This window comes from Peromyscus eremicus, chromosome X, assembly GCF_949786415.1.
Source record: "Peromyscus eremicus chromosome X, PerEre_H2_v1, whole genome shotgun sequence".
NCBI lineage: Eukaryota > Metazoa > Chordata > Mammalia > Rodentia > Cricetidae > Peromyscus > Peromyscus eremicus.
This window is the reverse complement of record NC_081439.1, coordinates 17206710-17223105: the sequence shown is the minus strand read 5'-3', so window position 1 is coordinate 17223105 and position 16396 is coordinate 17206710. Positions and strand designations below refer to the sequence as shown.

Below are 16396 nucleotides of genomic sequence, written 5' to 3'. Positions count from 1 at the left end.
GTATTTTGATTTTTATAACTGTCAATACTGAGAACCCCACTTCACATAAATATGCAATACAAAATGGTGAAAGTATGGTTAGGGACCTTTCAAAAATTGTTGGAAATTCTGTCCTATTCCCAAGCCAAAATTCATCTAATGGTTTTTTTTTTTATGACACTCAAATCAGCAACTCAAATGGCAATTTTTGATTTTTTTTTTAATTGGGGGGTGGTTGAGACAGGATCTATGTAGCTCTAGCTGCCCTGGAACTTTCTACATAGACCAAGCTGGCCTTGAACTCACAGAGATCCACCTGAAATGGCAATCTTTTAAAATCAAACATTCTAATACAATATAATATTGATACTTCCATGACAGTAGGAAAGTACTAAAGTTTTATTTTCTGTCCTTAAACCATTATGTTTTATAAAAGAAAAAAATTGTAGGTACGACAAAAACATGGCAATTCCTAGCATACAGTAGTGTCAAGTCTGAGCTGAGGCATTTCAGATAGCATGTGTTGTCCTTGGATTGTATGGTGGCATGTGCAATGCAAAGTATGCATGTTGTATGCTCAGAAGCATGGCTTCCATAACGCATGTATGGTGCAACACAAGCAAGTGCTGCCAGAAACACGTGAGATTCATCATCCCAACGTTGAATTAATTTTTGGTTATTACACATCCAGAAATTTTGTAAAATGTCTCGACACCCTCACATTCAGTTATGCAGCCCCGTAGGGAGTTACAACCCATAGTTAAAGGAGCTGTGTTCTAGATGTGCCGTCCCCCTCCCTGCCCGCTTCGGCTATCCTTAACCCCCGTTTCTGTCTCCTCTCTCCATCATTTGCTGTTTCTCTGTGTTATCTATATGTCTCTTTTAAGTCATTCTTCCTCCCCTCTCTTTCTCCATGTCTGTCTCTTCCCCTGTCCTTTTTTCTGGTTTTCTGTCTTTCCTTATCCTATGTCACCATCTGCCTGCCACAAGCATGCCTCTCTTGTCACCCCTGTGTATCTGACTACCTCTTATACTTAGTCTGTCTCTATGCCAAACCTTTACCCTTGTCTTCCCTTAAGGCTAAGGCATATTTGTGTGTGTGCACCTTTGCACATACACAGCAGAGGGCTGTCTGCATGAAAAGGGTAGGAGACATCAGACCTGACCATGTGCATTTCTCTCCAACCTCTCCCTAGCACCCTGTCATTTCAGTAAGCCATTGGCTATGAGACTTCTTAGTGCTGTCAAAAAAGAAATTACTGCTTTTAGGCGACAGACCAGACTGTACTGAGCTAGAAAACAACACAAAGGGGACAACTTCACCAGAAAGGAGCTGGTAAGAAGGCATCCACTTTGAGACTCACCTCCCCAGACTAGTCCCCAGGCCAGCCCCAGCCCCAACTGTAATCCTGAGCCTCTCCTGCTTCAATTCCATATGGCCTGGCCCAGCTCCCCTCCCTCTGGGAAATGCTGTCACTGTCATGACCCCACATTGCCTGCCTGCACACAACAAGCACTCCCCTGCTCCCCAGGCTGTGCTGTCGGCAACTCCGGTGTGAATACTTGCATGGAGCCCTTGGCCTCTTTTCACCAGGACCTACTGTGTGCGTGATGCTGATCTTTTAGAGGGGAGGGAGCCTACCCTGCCCTTATGCGGCTTCTGTTCTAATAGGATGAGACAGGTAATCTAAATTTGAAGACTAAATGATACAGATAGAAGAGAGAGATTCTGGTGAAAAGGGAAAGGGGCATGGGGATGCTATGACCTCTTACCTTGATTACTACTGAAGCCTCACTAATCTCCCTACCCTACTCCCTCATACCTTTATGGAACATGCCCTGCTCTCACAGCAGCAAGTAGAATTGTATTCAACCCTGAATGCGAATCACATCTTACCTCTGTTCAAAACCCTCCCAAGCAATTCTGAATCAAAGTCCTCACTATGGCCTCCATGATACGTCCTTGCCGACGCTCTGACTTCACCTCCCATCTCGTGCCCTTTGCTCAATGTTCCACCTACCGTGGCTCCCTTGCTCTTTCTCGGTGTGCCATGAGTAGCTCCGTCTCAGAGCCTTTGTTCTGACTATTCTTTCTGCCTAGAGTTCTCTACTCCTAAACAGCCACAGGACTTACATCCTCACCTGTTTGCTGAGATGACTCCTCCTTTATGAAGCCCTCCCTATCCTGCTCATCAAAAACTGCAATACCCTCCTCTCCTCTGACACTTTAAATCCTCCTCCTCCTCTACTTTATGATTATATTTTAGAGTATTGTCATCATCTGAGATACTAACTTCACCCATGTCTCTTCTTATTACCTAATTTGTCAATTACACAAAACTAGGAAACTTTATTCTTTTCGTTTTTGGTTTGTCTGTTTGTTTGTTCATTCATTTGTTCGTTGAGAGATGGTTTCTCTGTGTAGCTCTGGCTGTCCTGGAACTCATTCTGTAGACCAGGCTGGCCTCGAACTCACAGAGATCCACTTGTCTCTGCCTCCCAAGCGCTAGAGTAGGAATCTTTTATCTGTCTGATTCACAACTGCATCCTCAATGCTTAAAACAGTGAATGACCTAAAGTAAAGAAATACTTTTCCAATGAACCAACACAACAAGCATACTTACATTTTTATATTCATATATAATCCTACACTCACACAAAATAAAAGCCAGAACCCTTATCATAATCCACAGCCCTACAACATCTGGTCTTCTGTGACTTCATCTCCTATCACTGTATCTCTGAAACGCACCATTTAACAACATTAGACTTCTCACTGCTCGGAGAGCATGCTACGCACATTCCTGACCACAAATAAAGATTTTTTGCTGAGCACGGTGGCATAGAGCTATAATCCTAGCACATGGAATTCTGAGGCAGAATGATCCCAAGTTCAAGGCCTGCCTGAGCTGGGGAAAGTGTTCACAGCCAGCCTGGTCAACTTCACAAGACCCCATTACAAAATTAAAAGTTTAAATAGTAATTTTTTTAAGGGTTTAAGGATATAGCTCTTGCCTACCAGGCCTGAGGCTGTAAACTCAATCCCCAGTACACTGAAAAGACAAGACAGAGAGAAGAAGAAACAAAGCAAGGAGGGGCGGGAGAGGAAATGGGAGAGAGCCAAAGACAGAAAGAAATCTAATGAGTGGCTGTCAATAGTTTAACAAAACAAAACATGAACTACAACAGAAATGAATAAGTATATTACAATTAGGATTAGTACTGTGTACAACTTTTAGTTGAGGGGTGTGTGTGTGTGTGTGTGTGTGTGTGTGTGTGTGTGTGTACTGGGTTATGGGTAGCGGTGAAAAAACAATGCTTGAGTACAACTTGAAGGCTTGTAAATAGGAACAAGAGTTGGACCGACATCCACAACCTGCGGACCCCCCAGTGGAGAACAAGGTATCTGAGGCCATTAGGAGACAAAGCAAGGAGGGTAGGAGCAGGAATATCTGGGAAGAAGGGCTCATAGACACACTAACCTGCCCTCTCTGTTTCTTCCTCATCTGTTTCTCCCTCCCTCATCATGTTCCATTCCTTCCATTTCTGTGTTGTTTTCTATCCATTTACATCCTTGTCTCCATTTTTCAATCTCATTATTTACTACTCTGTCTCTGCCTTTTTTCTGTCCCCTACCTTCATCTCTCTGTCTCTCCGTCTCTGTCTCCCTCCATTGTCTCCATTTGCAGGTGTAGCTCAGCAAGACAACCGATGGAGTCCCCCGGGGCCCATCAAATACTGGACTGGCCGACCCCCTAGGGTTGGGGGTAGCCCTTGCCCCTCAGCATGGCCAACACCACCGGAGAGCCTGAGGAGGTGAGCGGCGCACTGTCCCTGCCATCCGCATCGGCTTATGTGAAGCTGGTGCTGCTGGGACTGATCATGTGTGTAAGCCTGGCAGGCAATGCCATCTTGTCCCTGCTGGTGCTCAAGGAGCGTGCCCTGCACAAGGCTCCTTACTACTTTCTGCTGGACCTGTGCCTAGCTGATGGCATACGCTCTGCCATCTGCTTCCCTTTTGTACTGGCTTCTGTGCGCCATGGCTCCTCATGGACCTTCAGTGCACTCAGCTGTAAGATTGTGGCCTTTATGGCTGTGCTCTTTTGCTTCCATGCGGCCTTCATGCTGTTCTGCATCAGCGTCACCCGCTACATGGCCATCGCCCACCACCGCTTCTATGCCAAGCGCATGACACTCTGGACATGCGCAGCTGTCATCTGCATGGCCTGGACCTTGTCTGTGGCCATGGCTTTCCCACCTGTCTTTGATGTGGGCACCTACAAGTTTATCCGAGAGGAAGACCAGTGCATCTTTGAGCATCGCTACTTCAAAGCAAATGACACACTGGGCTTTATGCTTATGTTGGCTGTGCTCATGGCAGCCACACATGCTGTCTATGGCAAGCTGCTACTCTTCGAGTATCGTCACCGCAAGATGAAGCCAGTGCAGATGGTGCCAGCCATCAGCCAAAACTGGACATTCCATGGCCCTGGGGCTACCGGCCAGGCTGCTGCCAACTGGATCGCTGGCTTTGGCCGTGGGCCCATGCCACCAACTCTGCTGGGTATCCGGCAGAATGGGCATGCAGCTAGCCGGCGGCTACTGGGCATGGACGAGGTCAAGGGTGAAAAGCAGCTGGGCCGAATGTTCTACGCGATTACACTGCTCTTCCTGCTCCTCTGGTCACCATACATCGTGGCCTGCTACTGGCGAGTGTTTGTGAAAGCCTGCGCTGTGCCCCACCGCTACCTGGCCACTGCTGTTTGGATGAGCTTCGCCCAGGCTGCCGTCAACCCAATCGTCTGCTTCCTGCTTAACAAGGACCTCAAGAAGTGCCTGAGGACTCATGCCCCTTGCTGGGGCACAGGAGGTGCCCCAGCTCCCAGGGAACCCTACTGTGTCATGTGAAGCAAGCCAGTAGGTGATAGCCAGGGGGAAAGTCATGATCACCATACTGGGGCCAACAGCAGGGGAAGAGTGGGACCCATACAGAAGCCTTCTTTTTTGAGCTTCAGCCCAGGCTCTCAAACCATCCCTAACTGAGGCATTTTGCCAACACCTCCTTAGGGCTAGAAACTGGCTGAGGAACTGGAGGCATTTCTAGTTTTGTGGGGCTTGTCCCGCAGCCTCCTCCACTTCTCCAATCTCATTTTCCCGTGCCCTCCCTGCCTCCCTATCCCTCTTCCCTCTCCTATCTTTCTAAAGTGACGAGTCAGTAAAAGAAAACGAACTGAAAATGCAGGGTTTTTTAATAATAACAGCTGAGGAAACAGGCTTTCTTGCTTAAATGTACCCCCCCCCCCCCGACATTGTCAAGAAATGGGAAATTTCTCCTGTAAAATAGATTTCCAGAGATCTTACTGCCCCCTGGGCTCCCATTCACCCTCCCCTTCTAAGTCCCTTAGCAAGACCTGGATGTTTAGGAAATATTGACTTAAGGCTTCACACAAGAGGGACCAAATGGGGTGCTGCCCTCCTGGGGAGCAAGGATGTTTAAATTGCTATGTTGTGTGCAATGTTGTTTTTGGCTAACCTTGATCCCAAGCCTAGTCTCCTATCCCTCCCTACCATATCCAGACTTTGCAGGTGTTTCTTGAGGCTCTGTTTGAAAAGCCAAGAGCATACAGAGAAGGGTCTCCATGATGTGCCCAGGCTAGATGAAGAGCTGAATAGTAGATGAGCTCCTCAAGCAAAATATACCAAACTTAGCTACATTCTCCCAAACTTTCTTTTGGATCCCCTATCCTTTCTTCCTAGAAATATACATCCACTTGTCCCCATCAGGGATGATGTGGGTATATGCTGACAGGGGAAGTTATCCGTGGAAGTATAGGGAGATGATTAAACTCCTCAGAGTGGCTGGACTCCAGAGCCTGGGGTGAGAGCTAATTCACCCCCACAGTTGTTTCTTGGGTTCACACTATTCTGAAAATGAAAATTCTTTGGGGGCCTTGGTAACCAATAGTGCTACAAACTTCAAGGCCCCATGGAATTGAGTCCATTCCTTCCTGTGACCTCTTTTTGTCCCTTCCAGGACTCGCAGGCCTTGAGTCCCTCCTTAGTTGCCCTTCTGGGTCCCAAATATCCTTCCTCGCAGTTCTTCCTACCTCCACCCTTGCTTACACGCAAAGTGGAGCAGATTACACCCGAATTCCACAGGTGGAAGGTCCCAAGGCTCTTCCACAGACAGAGACCACTCTGGGCTTACTTCAAGGTCGGTTCTATAGACTGGTGAGCCAAGCTGGAACTCTTTGCCTAAGTTTGGGACTGTGATCTCTCCATCCCCTTTCTTTCCTTATAAACTCCTGTCCTAAACTCCACCTCTACCCCAAGATAGCCCCTGAACTGAGGAAGCCTTGACCCAAAAGCAATGAAGGGGGTGCTCTAGACAGAAGAGATATTGATGATCCTGGTTGTGGAGTGGCCCTGGAAAAGCAGACCAGAGTAGCTGAGAGGCTGGGGATGTGGGGGACTGGGCTATTCTCTCAGTGATGATGATAGGAATGCCTTTCTGAAGGCAGGGGTGGAAAGACCAAGGTGGGAGGGCAAATAGGGTAGACTCAGGAGGGGTTTCCTCCATTCCCTTTTTCTAACTGCCTGGATTCATCATTGGATTTTGTAAATGGAAAAACTGAAATGAACAATGTTATATTGGGTGTCTTCTCTCTCTCTCTCTCTCTCTCTCTCTCTCTCTCTCTCTCTCTCTCTCTCTCTCTCTCTCGTGTTTGTCTCTGTCTGTGTGTCCTATCTGTGTATGATCACATGTGGGGAGGTATGATTGAGTGAGACAGTGTGTGTCTGTGTGACTTTGTGTGGATAGGAAACCCTAAGGAAAGCTTGCCTGGTACACATATGTAAGCAAATACCTATATGTGAGGGAATAGAGTACACACACACACACACACACACACACACACACACACACACACACGGGGAGAGGAGACACACGAAGGAGAAGAGGAGACAAAACTGAGTATGTGCCTGCAGCAGGAAATAGAGTGCTTAGGAGATGGAACCTGAAATTTTTTATGTATGTATGTGTCAAGAGGGTCAACTCCCATCTCATGAGATTGTCTTCCCTTGGCCCAGCTTCTGAGCACCAGGTGAGGAGAGGATAGTTTAGAACCCCATCTCTTCCAAATGTCTGGAGATTCAGTGCCTACCCCAAAATTCAAATAAGGTATTTCTGAAATTGGACCACCATGGAAATAGGAACTGGGAATGGGGGGATCAAACATGGAGGTAATGGGGTTAAGAAATGGCCCCCTGCAATGTAATGGCTTTCAGAGGAACTGCTCAGTTTGAACTGGGAATTCTTAAGGTTCCACTGTATACAGCTGGGACTTAGCTCAGTTTTGACTAAATTCAGAAGGAAGGATGACATGGAGAAAAAACCCAAATCTGAAGGTCTACCCAGCTGGCCTACTCCCTAGGCGCTCAATTCATTTACTATTTATTTACTTATTCCTTCAGGTGCACAGAATTGAGCTAACCATATTCCTCAGTTCTTGGCACACTATATCATCATTGGTCCATGCAAGGTCCTTTTATTGTTTTCTTTGTGCCCTTCATCACCCATCCCCGATCCCATCCTTCCCCACCCCACATAGGCACCACTCTTCTGTACTTAATGTGTGTCCTTCTAAACCACCGTTCATGTGTTTATTTACTTATGTGTATCTGTGGAAAATATATGGTATTGATGTTTTGATTTACATAAACAGTATTGTACTATAAATCTTGTTCTGTTTCTTTTTTCACTCAACATTCTGTTTTTTGAGAGATCCAGCCATGTTGCTATACATAGATCAAATTCATTCTAGTAGTCCATCTAAAACATATATCACATTTTATCCATTCTCCTGGTAATGGATTCCTGGGTTCCTTCCCTCTGCTACCACAGCAAGGCTGCAACGGGCAATTATCTCCTCTCCTTAGGGATGCCTAATTTAAAGGAAACGAGCTCAGAGAGGGGCAGTGATTTGGCTAGCGTCACAGTGGTAGTCTCCTGCGATGTGAACTCTAGAACCAAAGCCAAAACTCCACCATCATGCCTCGTCAAAGACCAGCTATCTCTGGTCATAAATAAAATAAAATAAAATCTTAGCGTATGATTAATAGCAACATTCACTTAGGAAAAGCTGGGAGGAGAAATACTGTGTACACAAAGAGAGTTTTTAAGTTCTAGAAAAATCTAGCAGATTAGTTGAATCTCAATCAATTTTTATGACGCAGAGGAAGTCATTTTTTTTTTTTTTTTTTTTTTTTTTGCGTCTGTGATTGTTTCTGGAGCCATTTTGCAGAGATGGAAAAAGCCTTGTCAAAACCTGACCACCAAACCAAAGACCTCAGATACTTAAATTACTAGCACGTCAAGGCAACCTACGTCTGAGGGGCTACAGCGCTCACCCCAGGGACATAAGCTGGTGGGGGAAGGGACAGATTTTTAAAAGTGCGTAGTTGATCTGGGGAGCAGGGCGGGGAGAACGATAGCGAGGCTCTCTGATTTCATTCGAGCACATCTCGCTCCGCGGTGCTTGCGCACTCCCAGCCACCCTCTCCGCGTCTCGTCTTTGGTCTTCCGAATCGCTGGTACTTTTCCCATTGGATAAAACATTGCAAGAACGAGGGTAAGGGGTTTCTTACCCTAGCTTTCCTCACAGCCAATCGCCCTTCAGTTTTCCTCTCATCACTGGGGCAGTCAGCCTGATGATTGGTAGGTGCGAAGGGAGCCAATTAGAAAACGATGATGTGTAGTGTTGGCAAGCGGATTGCGTGAGAGAAGGCAGGGGTTGAGGGAACGCTAACGCCACCTCCGAGGCCGGCAGCCAATGGTGGGCAGAACAGAGGCCTTGCCAAGGAGTGGGCGGAGCCTCGGCGGCTGGCGCTGTGGGAGCGGGGCAGGCGCTGTGGGAGGGGACGTCAGAGCGAGGTGGTGAGCAGAGCTGGTCGCGTGAGGTGTGGCGGCTCCGCTTCAAGTGTGACTGGCGGCGACGGCCTCGTCTGAGAGCGGAAGAACCAGCGCAATTCCCTGAGCTTTGAGCGCGGTCACCATGGACCGCCCGGATGAGGGGCCTCCGGCCAAGACCCCCCGCCTGAGCAGCTCGGAACCCCGTCAGCGCGACCTGCCGCCCCCGCCACCCCCGCCGCTCCTGCGACTGCCCCTGCCTCCACCCCAGCAGCGTCCGAGACCCCAGGAAGAAACCGAGGCTGCACAGGTGCTGGCTGACATGAGGGGGGTGGGCCCCACGCTGCCCCCACCACTGCCCTATGTCATTCTCGAGGAGGGAGGGATCCGCGCGTATTTCACCCTGGGTACTGGGTGTCCCGGCTGGGATCCTGCAATAGAGTCGGGATTTGGGGAGCCCCCTCCCACAGGGATCATGGATACACTCCCCTCTTCAGAAACCTCTGGGGGGAGCCTGGAAATTGACTTTCAGGTTGCAGAGCCCAGCAGCCTTGCTGGAGAGAAGGCCCTAGAAACCTGTAGCTTGGGGGGGTGGGGGCCCCAGATGTTAGTCGGTCCAAAGAGGAAGGAAGAGGCTATCATCATAGTGGAAGATGATGATGAGGATGAAAAGGAAAGTGTGAGGAGGCGGCAGCGGCGGCGTAGGAGGAGGAGGAGGAGGCTGAGGAAGGTGAAGGAGAGCCGAGAGAGGAGTGCCCAGAGGATGGAAAGCATACTGCAGGCCCTGGAGAGCATTCAAATGGACCTGGAGGCGGTGAACATCAAGGCGGGCAAGGCCTTCTTGCGTCTCAAACGCAAATTCATCCAGATGCGAAGACCCTTTTTGGAGCGCAGAGACCTCATCATCCAGCATATCCCAGGCTTCTGGGTCAAAGCAGTATCCTTCTCATCGATACTCATGGGTCAGAAGCCCATGTCTGAAGGAGAGATGTGCAGAAGAGAAACAAGGGGTGTGGGGGAGGGTCAGAGATGGGAATGAATCCCATTAGAAGATTCTAGAATAAGTAGAAGAGGGATGGCAAGAGGGCAAAATAGCATAAAAACTGGACTGCAGATGGGAAAACAGTCGCACCATAACATAAAAAAAAAAAAATGGATCACAGACAGTAAAAGAGGGAGGGATAACAGAGAAGGCACGCAGCTGATAAACAGCATCACAGACAGTAAAAGGGGGAGGGGAATACAGGTGATGAGCTGACGGGAGGGAGGGAGGGCAAATAAACTCCAGGAAGGGTGCTGAAACCACACAAGGCTCTGTAAGCCTGAGTCTCTGCTTAGATATCTAGAGACCTCAAATCTGTCTACAATACCCTCTATTAGAGGGGAAATGAGAGCAATGGGATGGAACCCCTGAAGAATCAGGAGAAAGACCACTTGGATGTGGAGGTCAAGTGGTTAAATGAAGGAAAAGGTAGACCAGGAAGAATCCAATCCACTATTGGTGACTGTTGAGCTCATCCCCAGGAAACATATATGTAACATTTGAAATACATAGGTTCAACATTTTAATAGAATTTATATAGATATAAATACTTGGTCCATGATAAAACGTGTCACATGATCACAGGCCCTCAGCAGACAGGCACAGGATGAGGTAACAGGGCCTAAGCATGCAGACCACCAGAGCCATTTATACATCATGTGGACACTGACCACCAACACATGTACCCCCTACACATGTAACATCATGTAAATACAGGCTCTTGGTAACCAAATACATTAGTAGTTAGACTTGGGCTTTCAGCTCCCAGACCCATAGCATTTTGTGAACATAAGCACCTGTCACCAAGAGACAAGGATCACATGGACATGGTCATGGAGCCTTAGCATCCAGACACGCAGCAAATATAAACCATGGCAAGGCTACCTAGCACTGAGGCTTAACATTGCATAAGCACTCATGTACTCCACATACATCACTGAAACATAGAAGGAACCCTGTTTTGCTCTGCCCTCCTTCATATTGAACAGTAAATCCTTGACCTAAACTGCTCCACTCATTAGTTCCTCAACCACCCCAAAATTTCAATCTTGATCAACCAACGCGATGAAGACATTTTCCGCTACTTGACCAATCTCCAGGTCAGACGAAGAAGGAAAGCCAAGGAATCTGGTCCTTAGAGGTGAGGGGGGGTGGGAAGGGCCATGGAAGGGATATATACCACCATTACCCCCACCCTGAGCAGGTACAGGATCTCAGACATATCTCCATGGGCTACAAAATGAAGCTGTACTTCCAGACCAACCCTTACTTTACAAACACGGTGATCGTCAAGGAGTTCCAGCGCAACCGCTCAGGTAAGTGGCAGAACGAGTCTGTGGCCCCCATGCTATTATTGCTACCCCCTCTGCATCTTGTCCGCTTTTTCTAGGCCGCTTGGTGTCTCATTCTACTCCGATACGTTGGCACCGGGGGCAGGAACCCCAGGCCTATCATCGCAGGAACCATGACACCAGAGAAAGCTTCTTCAACTGGTTTTCCAACCACAGCCTCCCAGAAGCTGACAGAATTGCTGAGGTGAGACCCCCTCCTGGCATTGCCAAAGAAAGCCTTGCCAGACTTGCCCCTGGGGGCCTGAGAAATAGTGACTAGGTTCTAGGGCTTATACTCATGGCTCTTTTCTCTCTTTTACCCCCTCTCTCCACAGATTATCAAGAACGACCTATGGGTTAATCCAGTGCGCTACTACATGAGAGGAAGTGGCTACAGGACAAACAGAAGGAAGCAGGAAAGAAAGGAAAGGTGATTCAAGAATTGGTGCCTGAGAGGGTTTTTTTGTTTTGTTTTCAAATAGGGCAGAGACTAGACTAGTGTCACACAGGATTTATAGAGGTGCAAGGGACCATTGAGATAATCCAATGCATTGTTTACAAATGAGCAGTGATGCCCAGAAGTGGCCTGAGGTTACATAGTTAGGGGTGGCAATGGGACCTTCCCCCACTCTTAGAAGCCCTAGTACCCTAGTGCCTTCCCAGTTTCTCCCATTAACCTTATACTCAGCTTCAAACTTCCCCACAGTAAAGCCAAGAAACAATATGAAATGGTGATCATGGAAGATGCTCATGACCATTATGCCATTGAAGACATTCTCAGTGAAATCTCAGAAATTGATGAGATCACTGACAATGAGACCTTTCATGACATCAAGATCTCTGACTTCATGGAGACCACCGACTACTTTGAGACCACTGATAACGAGGTAACCGACATCAATGAGCCCCTGTGTGACAGCGAGGCCCCTGACCATACTGAGGGCCCCAGCAGTAAGATCGAGGGCAATGCCGTGAGTACAGATGACAGCAGCGAGAACCCAGACGAGAAGAACTCCTCTGACAGTGAGGATTCCATCAATGAGAAAGCTGATGGTGACAGCGAGAACCTAGAAGGTGACAATCAGCAGGGCACTAACATCCAAGAGAGCAGTGATAGTGACAATGGAGACGAGGGCAGTGACGACGAAGATAATGATGGCAATGAAGGTGACAGTGAGGGCAGTGATGATGATGATGGCAATGAGGGTGACAATGAGGGCAGCGATGATGATGACAGGGACATTAAATACTATAAGAATGGCATTGAAGTCTTTGATAAGGCTCCAGATAACAGCACCAACCAGGATGTCTATGAGGAGGAGGTCGAAATCATCTCTGACGATTCAACAGAGGAAGAAGAGGAGGAGGCCAGTGAGGAAGGTGAGCTAGGCCCCTCCCCTTCCTTTCTCTTCTGAGAATGCCCAGGCTTCTTTGGGCAGCTAGTGAACAGAACGTCTGTTCTCTGCACTCAAAAGGACAGAGCAGTTAATTTCACCTCAAGCAGTGGGAAAGGAGAGGGAGAGCCAGGGAAAGGAGGTACCATTTGAGTTGGAAGTTGTATTTCTGCTAAAGAGCAATATGGAGCCTTCTACACGGTTATTCCATCAGTAACCTAGAATGTTTTGCAAGGCTTCCAAGATTATCTGAGGGCCCTTCACCAGTTCTGAAAGCTGCTTCTCACAGAAGGGTTTGCTGATCAACTGTGTTAGGCACATAATGCATACAGCATCCTCTACACAGTCTGAGACCCCCTGCCTTTAAAAACCCTCTTACACTTCGCAGAACTCCCCATTTCCCAAACTTCTGGACCACCGAACATGTTCTTTGTCCAACAATGTATGCATTTGGGGAACTGCTTAGGAAAGATTGCACATGAACGTCTGAGGGATAGAGCAGTATTTAAGGTGACTCCCAGGTTTAGTTCTGGCCTGAAAGACTAGTGAAAGAACTCATTTGAACCTGGCTGTGGGCAGACAGAGGAGTGGTGAGCCCCTGAGGGAGGTGGAAAGGATAGGGAAAATGATTACTGAAGGCTTGCTCCTGGGGTTCCTGGCAAACTTCCATTGAAGAAAGGAGCGGGGCACAAAGGGTGAAAGCGGTTAGTGAGTGAGGAGCCACATACACATATTTTGGGGTAAGCTAGGGAGACTAAGGAAATTGTCAGTCTTCTTTGCCTCCTGCCTGATGGCATCACTTTTCTCCAAGGATGGGAGGCAGAACTGCCTAGCTCTGGAGTGGGGGTGGGGAACTAGAGTCTGTTTGGGTCGCACTAGAGGCAAAAAGTAACTGATGAGCATACGCCCAAGGGCTGCTCAGGAAGAGACACACATTGAGGAGTACGGGGGCAGAGGGAGAAAAAGCTACTTTCAGGGATGTTCCCTTTTTGACTGGGCAAAGATAAATAGTCTGCCTTCCTGCCTCCCTCCAGCTCCTCTAACCTTGGGTTTGAATACAAACAATCTCAGTGGCACTTCCTCTCCCACCTCCCAACCCTCCTGTGTCCTCTCTCTCACCCTCCCTGTCCCAAACAGAGGCACTTGGCAAGTGGTCCCAGGCCCTCCAAAGGCACAGCTGTTTTGTTCTGTTCACTTTTCAAGGGGCATCCAACCACGCTCCTCCTTCTCCCCTTCACAGATACCGAACTAACCGAGGACAGCTACATAGAGGAACAAATCTATGAGGAGGAAGGAAGTGAAGTGAATTCCGACGATTCTGATGTCCAGGAGGTGCTGCCGGTCCCAAACGCTTGGGCCCGCCTGGGGAAGAAAGGGAAAATCGGATAAACATCTTACCCTTCGGGGGCTCTCTCTATATACCCCTATACCCTATCCCATTTGCCCTCCTCTTCAGCTAGGGCTGTGCGGCCCCACATTGCACTTCTGGGGGGAGACCGACGTATTACACGGGTTTAAAGTTTATTTTTATGGTTTAGTAATTGCAGAGTTCTTATTTGGAGGAGGAATTACCCTCCCCTTTGGCCCTCCTCCCCTGCAGGCTTCTGTGTGCTGCTAATCTTATTTATTGTGATGCCTTGGTCAGGGCCCCTCTAGTCCCCTCCTCGTGAGCATAGGCCCAAGCCCCTCTCTCCGTGCTCTGTGAACATCCTGATCACTAAGTGAGGAGGGCCGCTGTGACCTTCGTCACAACTGTGCAGTGGCCTCGAGACTCTGCTACCACCCCCTTCTGCGAAGTCTCTCTCCAATCCCTTTCTTCCCTTCACCAGCCCTGACCGCTAGCCGCCCGCCTCAGTGTCTTTGCAAGGCAGCTTCGCCTTTGTGGTATTCCTGCTCCCCAGAAGCCCCGCCCCTTTCCCCGTGACCCTTGACGAGCCTAATAAAAACTGAGCAAATTCAAAATGCCACTTGGAGTCTTTTGTCCGCCTCACTGCGCCGTCCCTTGGCCGGCAGGAAACGCCCTGGCACGATGCTGGTACTGAACGGTTTCACTGGCGGAGTAGAGCTCCGCGAGACTGCAAAAGCATTGCATCAGACCAATGCGGACTGTCCTAGCCAATGACTGGACGAGGTTGAGGACACCCCCTCCCACCCTCAGAGACCGAAGAAACCCAGCCAGGTAGGAAAGCGCTTCCCACGCCTTTTCCTCTGGCGCAGGCGCAGAAAGATCCTGCGTCCCTAGAACATCAATTTGGTGATTCATCTATTCATTTACAGTGCGTCAAACCATTTTTTCAGGCCTAGTTCAAGCTGGGCGTGGGGGAGCTATTTTTTTTTTTTTGTTCACACATAGTTTTTTTAAAAAAAGAAGTCACGACAACAGTCTAGACAGCACAACCGAGTCACGAAGTATTCTCCTGCCTTAGGGAGGGGGTGCAGGGTTCCTGGCCTTGGGCCCAGAGGGCAAGGCAGGAAAAAAAGATGGTCTAGGTAGTGGAGTTTGCATTGAAGATAACGGGAAAGCTAAGGAAAATTACTGCGTAGCTGTGTGATAAGACAGACAGGCTGAGCATTTAAAAGGCAAGCTTTATCTGGAAGACCTTGGAAAGACTAGCAAGTGCTAGTTTATTTCAACAGACACCAGAAATGTTTACCATATTCAGTCAATCATAATGATGACTAATTTTTAAATAATTTTATTATTTAAGATTTATTTTTGTGTGTGTGGGTGTTTTGCAAGCATGTTTGTATGCGCACCACTTGCTTGCCTGGTACCCGTAGAGGTCAGAAAAGGACATCAGATCCTCTGGAACTGGAGTTACAGACGGTTGTGAGCTGTCATTTGGATGCTGGTAACCGAACTGGTAACTTGCGTCTTCTGCAAGAGCAGTAAGTGCTCTTAACCACTGAGCATCGCTCCAGCCCCCTATTTTAATTATTTCAACTATGTGTAGTGTACAGAGGTGTACATATGTGCAGGTGTCCAAGGAGGCAAGAAGTGTCAGGTCCCGTGCACTGCTCTACCAATGGTGCTGCTCTAGGAACCAACCTCTGGTCCTCTGGAAAAGCAATACATATTCTTTTTTTTTTTTTTTAAGATTTATTTATTATGAATACAGCATGTATGACTGCAGACCAGAAGAGGGCACCAGATCTCATTACAGGTGGTTGTGAGCCACCATGTGGTTGCTGGGAATTGAACTCAGGACCTCTGGAAGAGCAGTCAGTGCTCTTAACCTCTGAGCCATCTCTCCAGCCCCAATACATATTCTTAACCACTGAACCATCCTTCGAGCCCCAAAGATGCCTTTTAAGTAGATACCCTAGTGGGTTTTTATCAATATATCTCCTGAACTTTCCATCCAACGCCTTATTTCGAAGGACAGTTTTGTCAAATTTGCATTTTAGAAAATGCCCTCTGCTGATTGCCAGGAGCATGGAAGGAGAGTCGTGTGGAAGTGGGGTTATCTGTATCTCAGATGAGAGTGGCATGGTGTGGACAAATTTGGAAATTTGTTTGGTTTTGGTTTTTTTTTTTGTTTGTTTTTTGTTTTTTGTTTTTTTTTTCAAGACACGGTTTCTCCTTGTAGCCCTGCCTGTCCTGGATCTCGGATCTGTAGACCAGGCTGGCCTCGAACTCACAGAGATCCTCCTAGTTCTGCCTCCTGAGTGCTGGGATTAAAGGCGAGCACCAGCACACCTGGCTGAATTTGAAATTCTGTTGTTTGTGTTTGGTTTTTGA

General features: G+C 48.0%; 2 protein-coding genes across 2 annotated transcripts; both read left to right on the top strand.

Moving 5' to 3' along the window:
* Positions 1-2467: 2467 nt before the first annotated feature.
* Positions 2468-6634, top strand: Gpr173 (G protein-coupled receptor 173). Its single transcript, XM_059250455.1, has one exon. It carries the CDS (start codon positions 3766-3768, stop codon positions 4885-4887), a length of 1122 nt encoding a protein of 373 aa, XP_059106438.1. The 5' UTR covers positions 2468-3765; the 3' UTR covers positions 4888-6634.
* Positions 6635-8881: 2247 nt separating this feature from the next.
* On the top strand, positions 8882-14616 carry Tspyl2 (TSPY like 2). The gene is made up of 7 exons (XM_059250811.1): positions 8882-9824; positions 10952-11029; positions 11134-11245; positions 11320-11465; positions 11596-11690; positions 11967-12640; positions 13895-14616. Exons 1-7 carry the CDS (start codon positions 9033-9035, stop codon positions 14041-14043), a joined length of 2046 nt encoding a protein of 681 aa, XP_059106794.1. The 5' UTR covers positions 8882-9032; the 3' UTR covers positions 14044-14616.
* The last annotated feature ends 1780 nt before the right edge of the window (positions 14617-16396 follow it).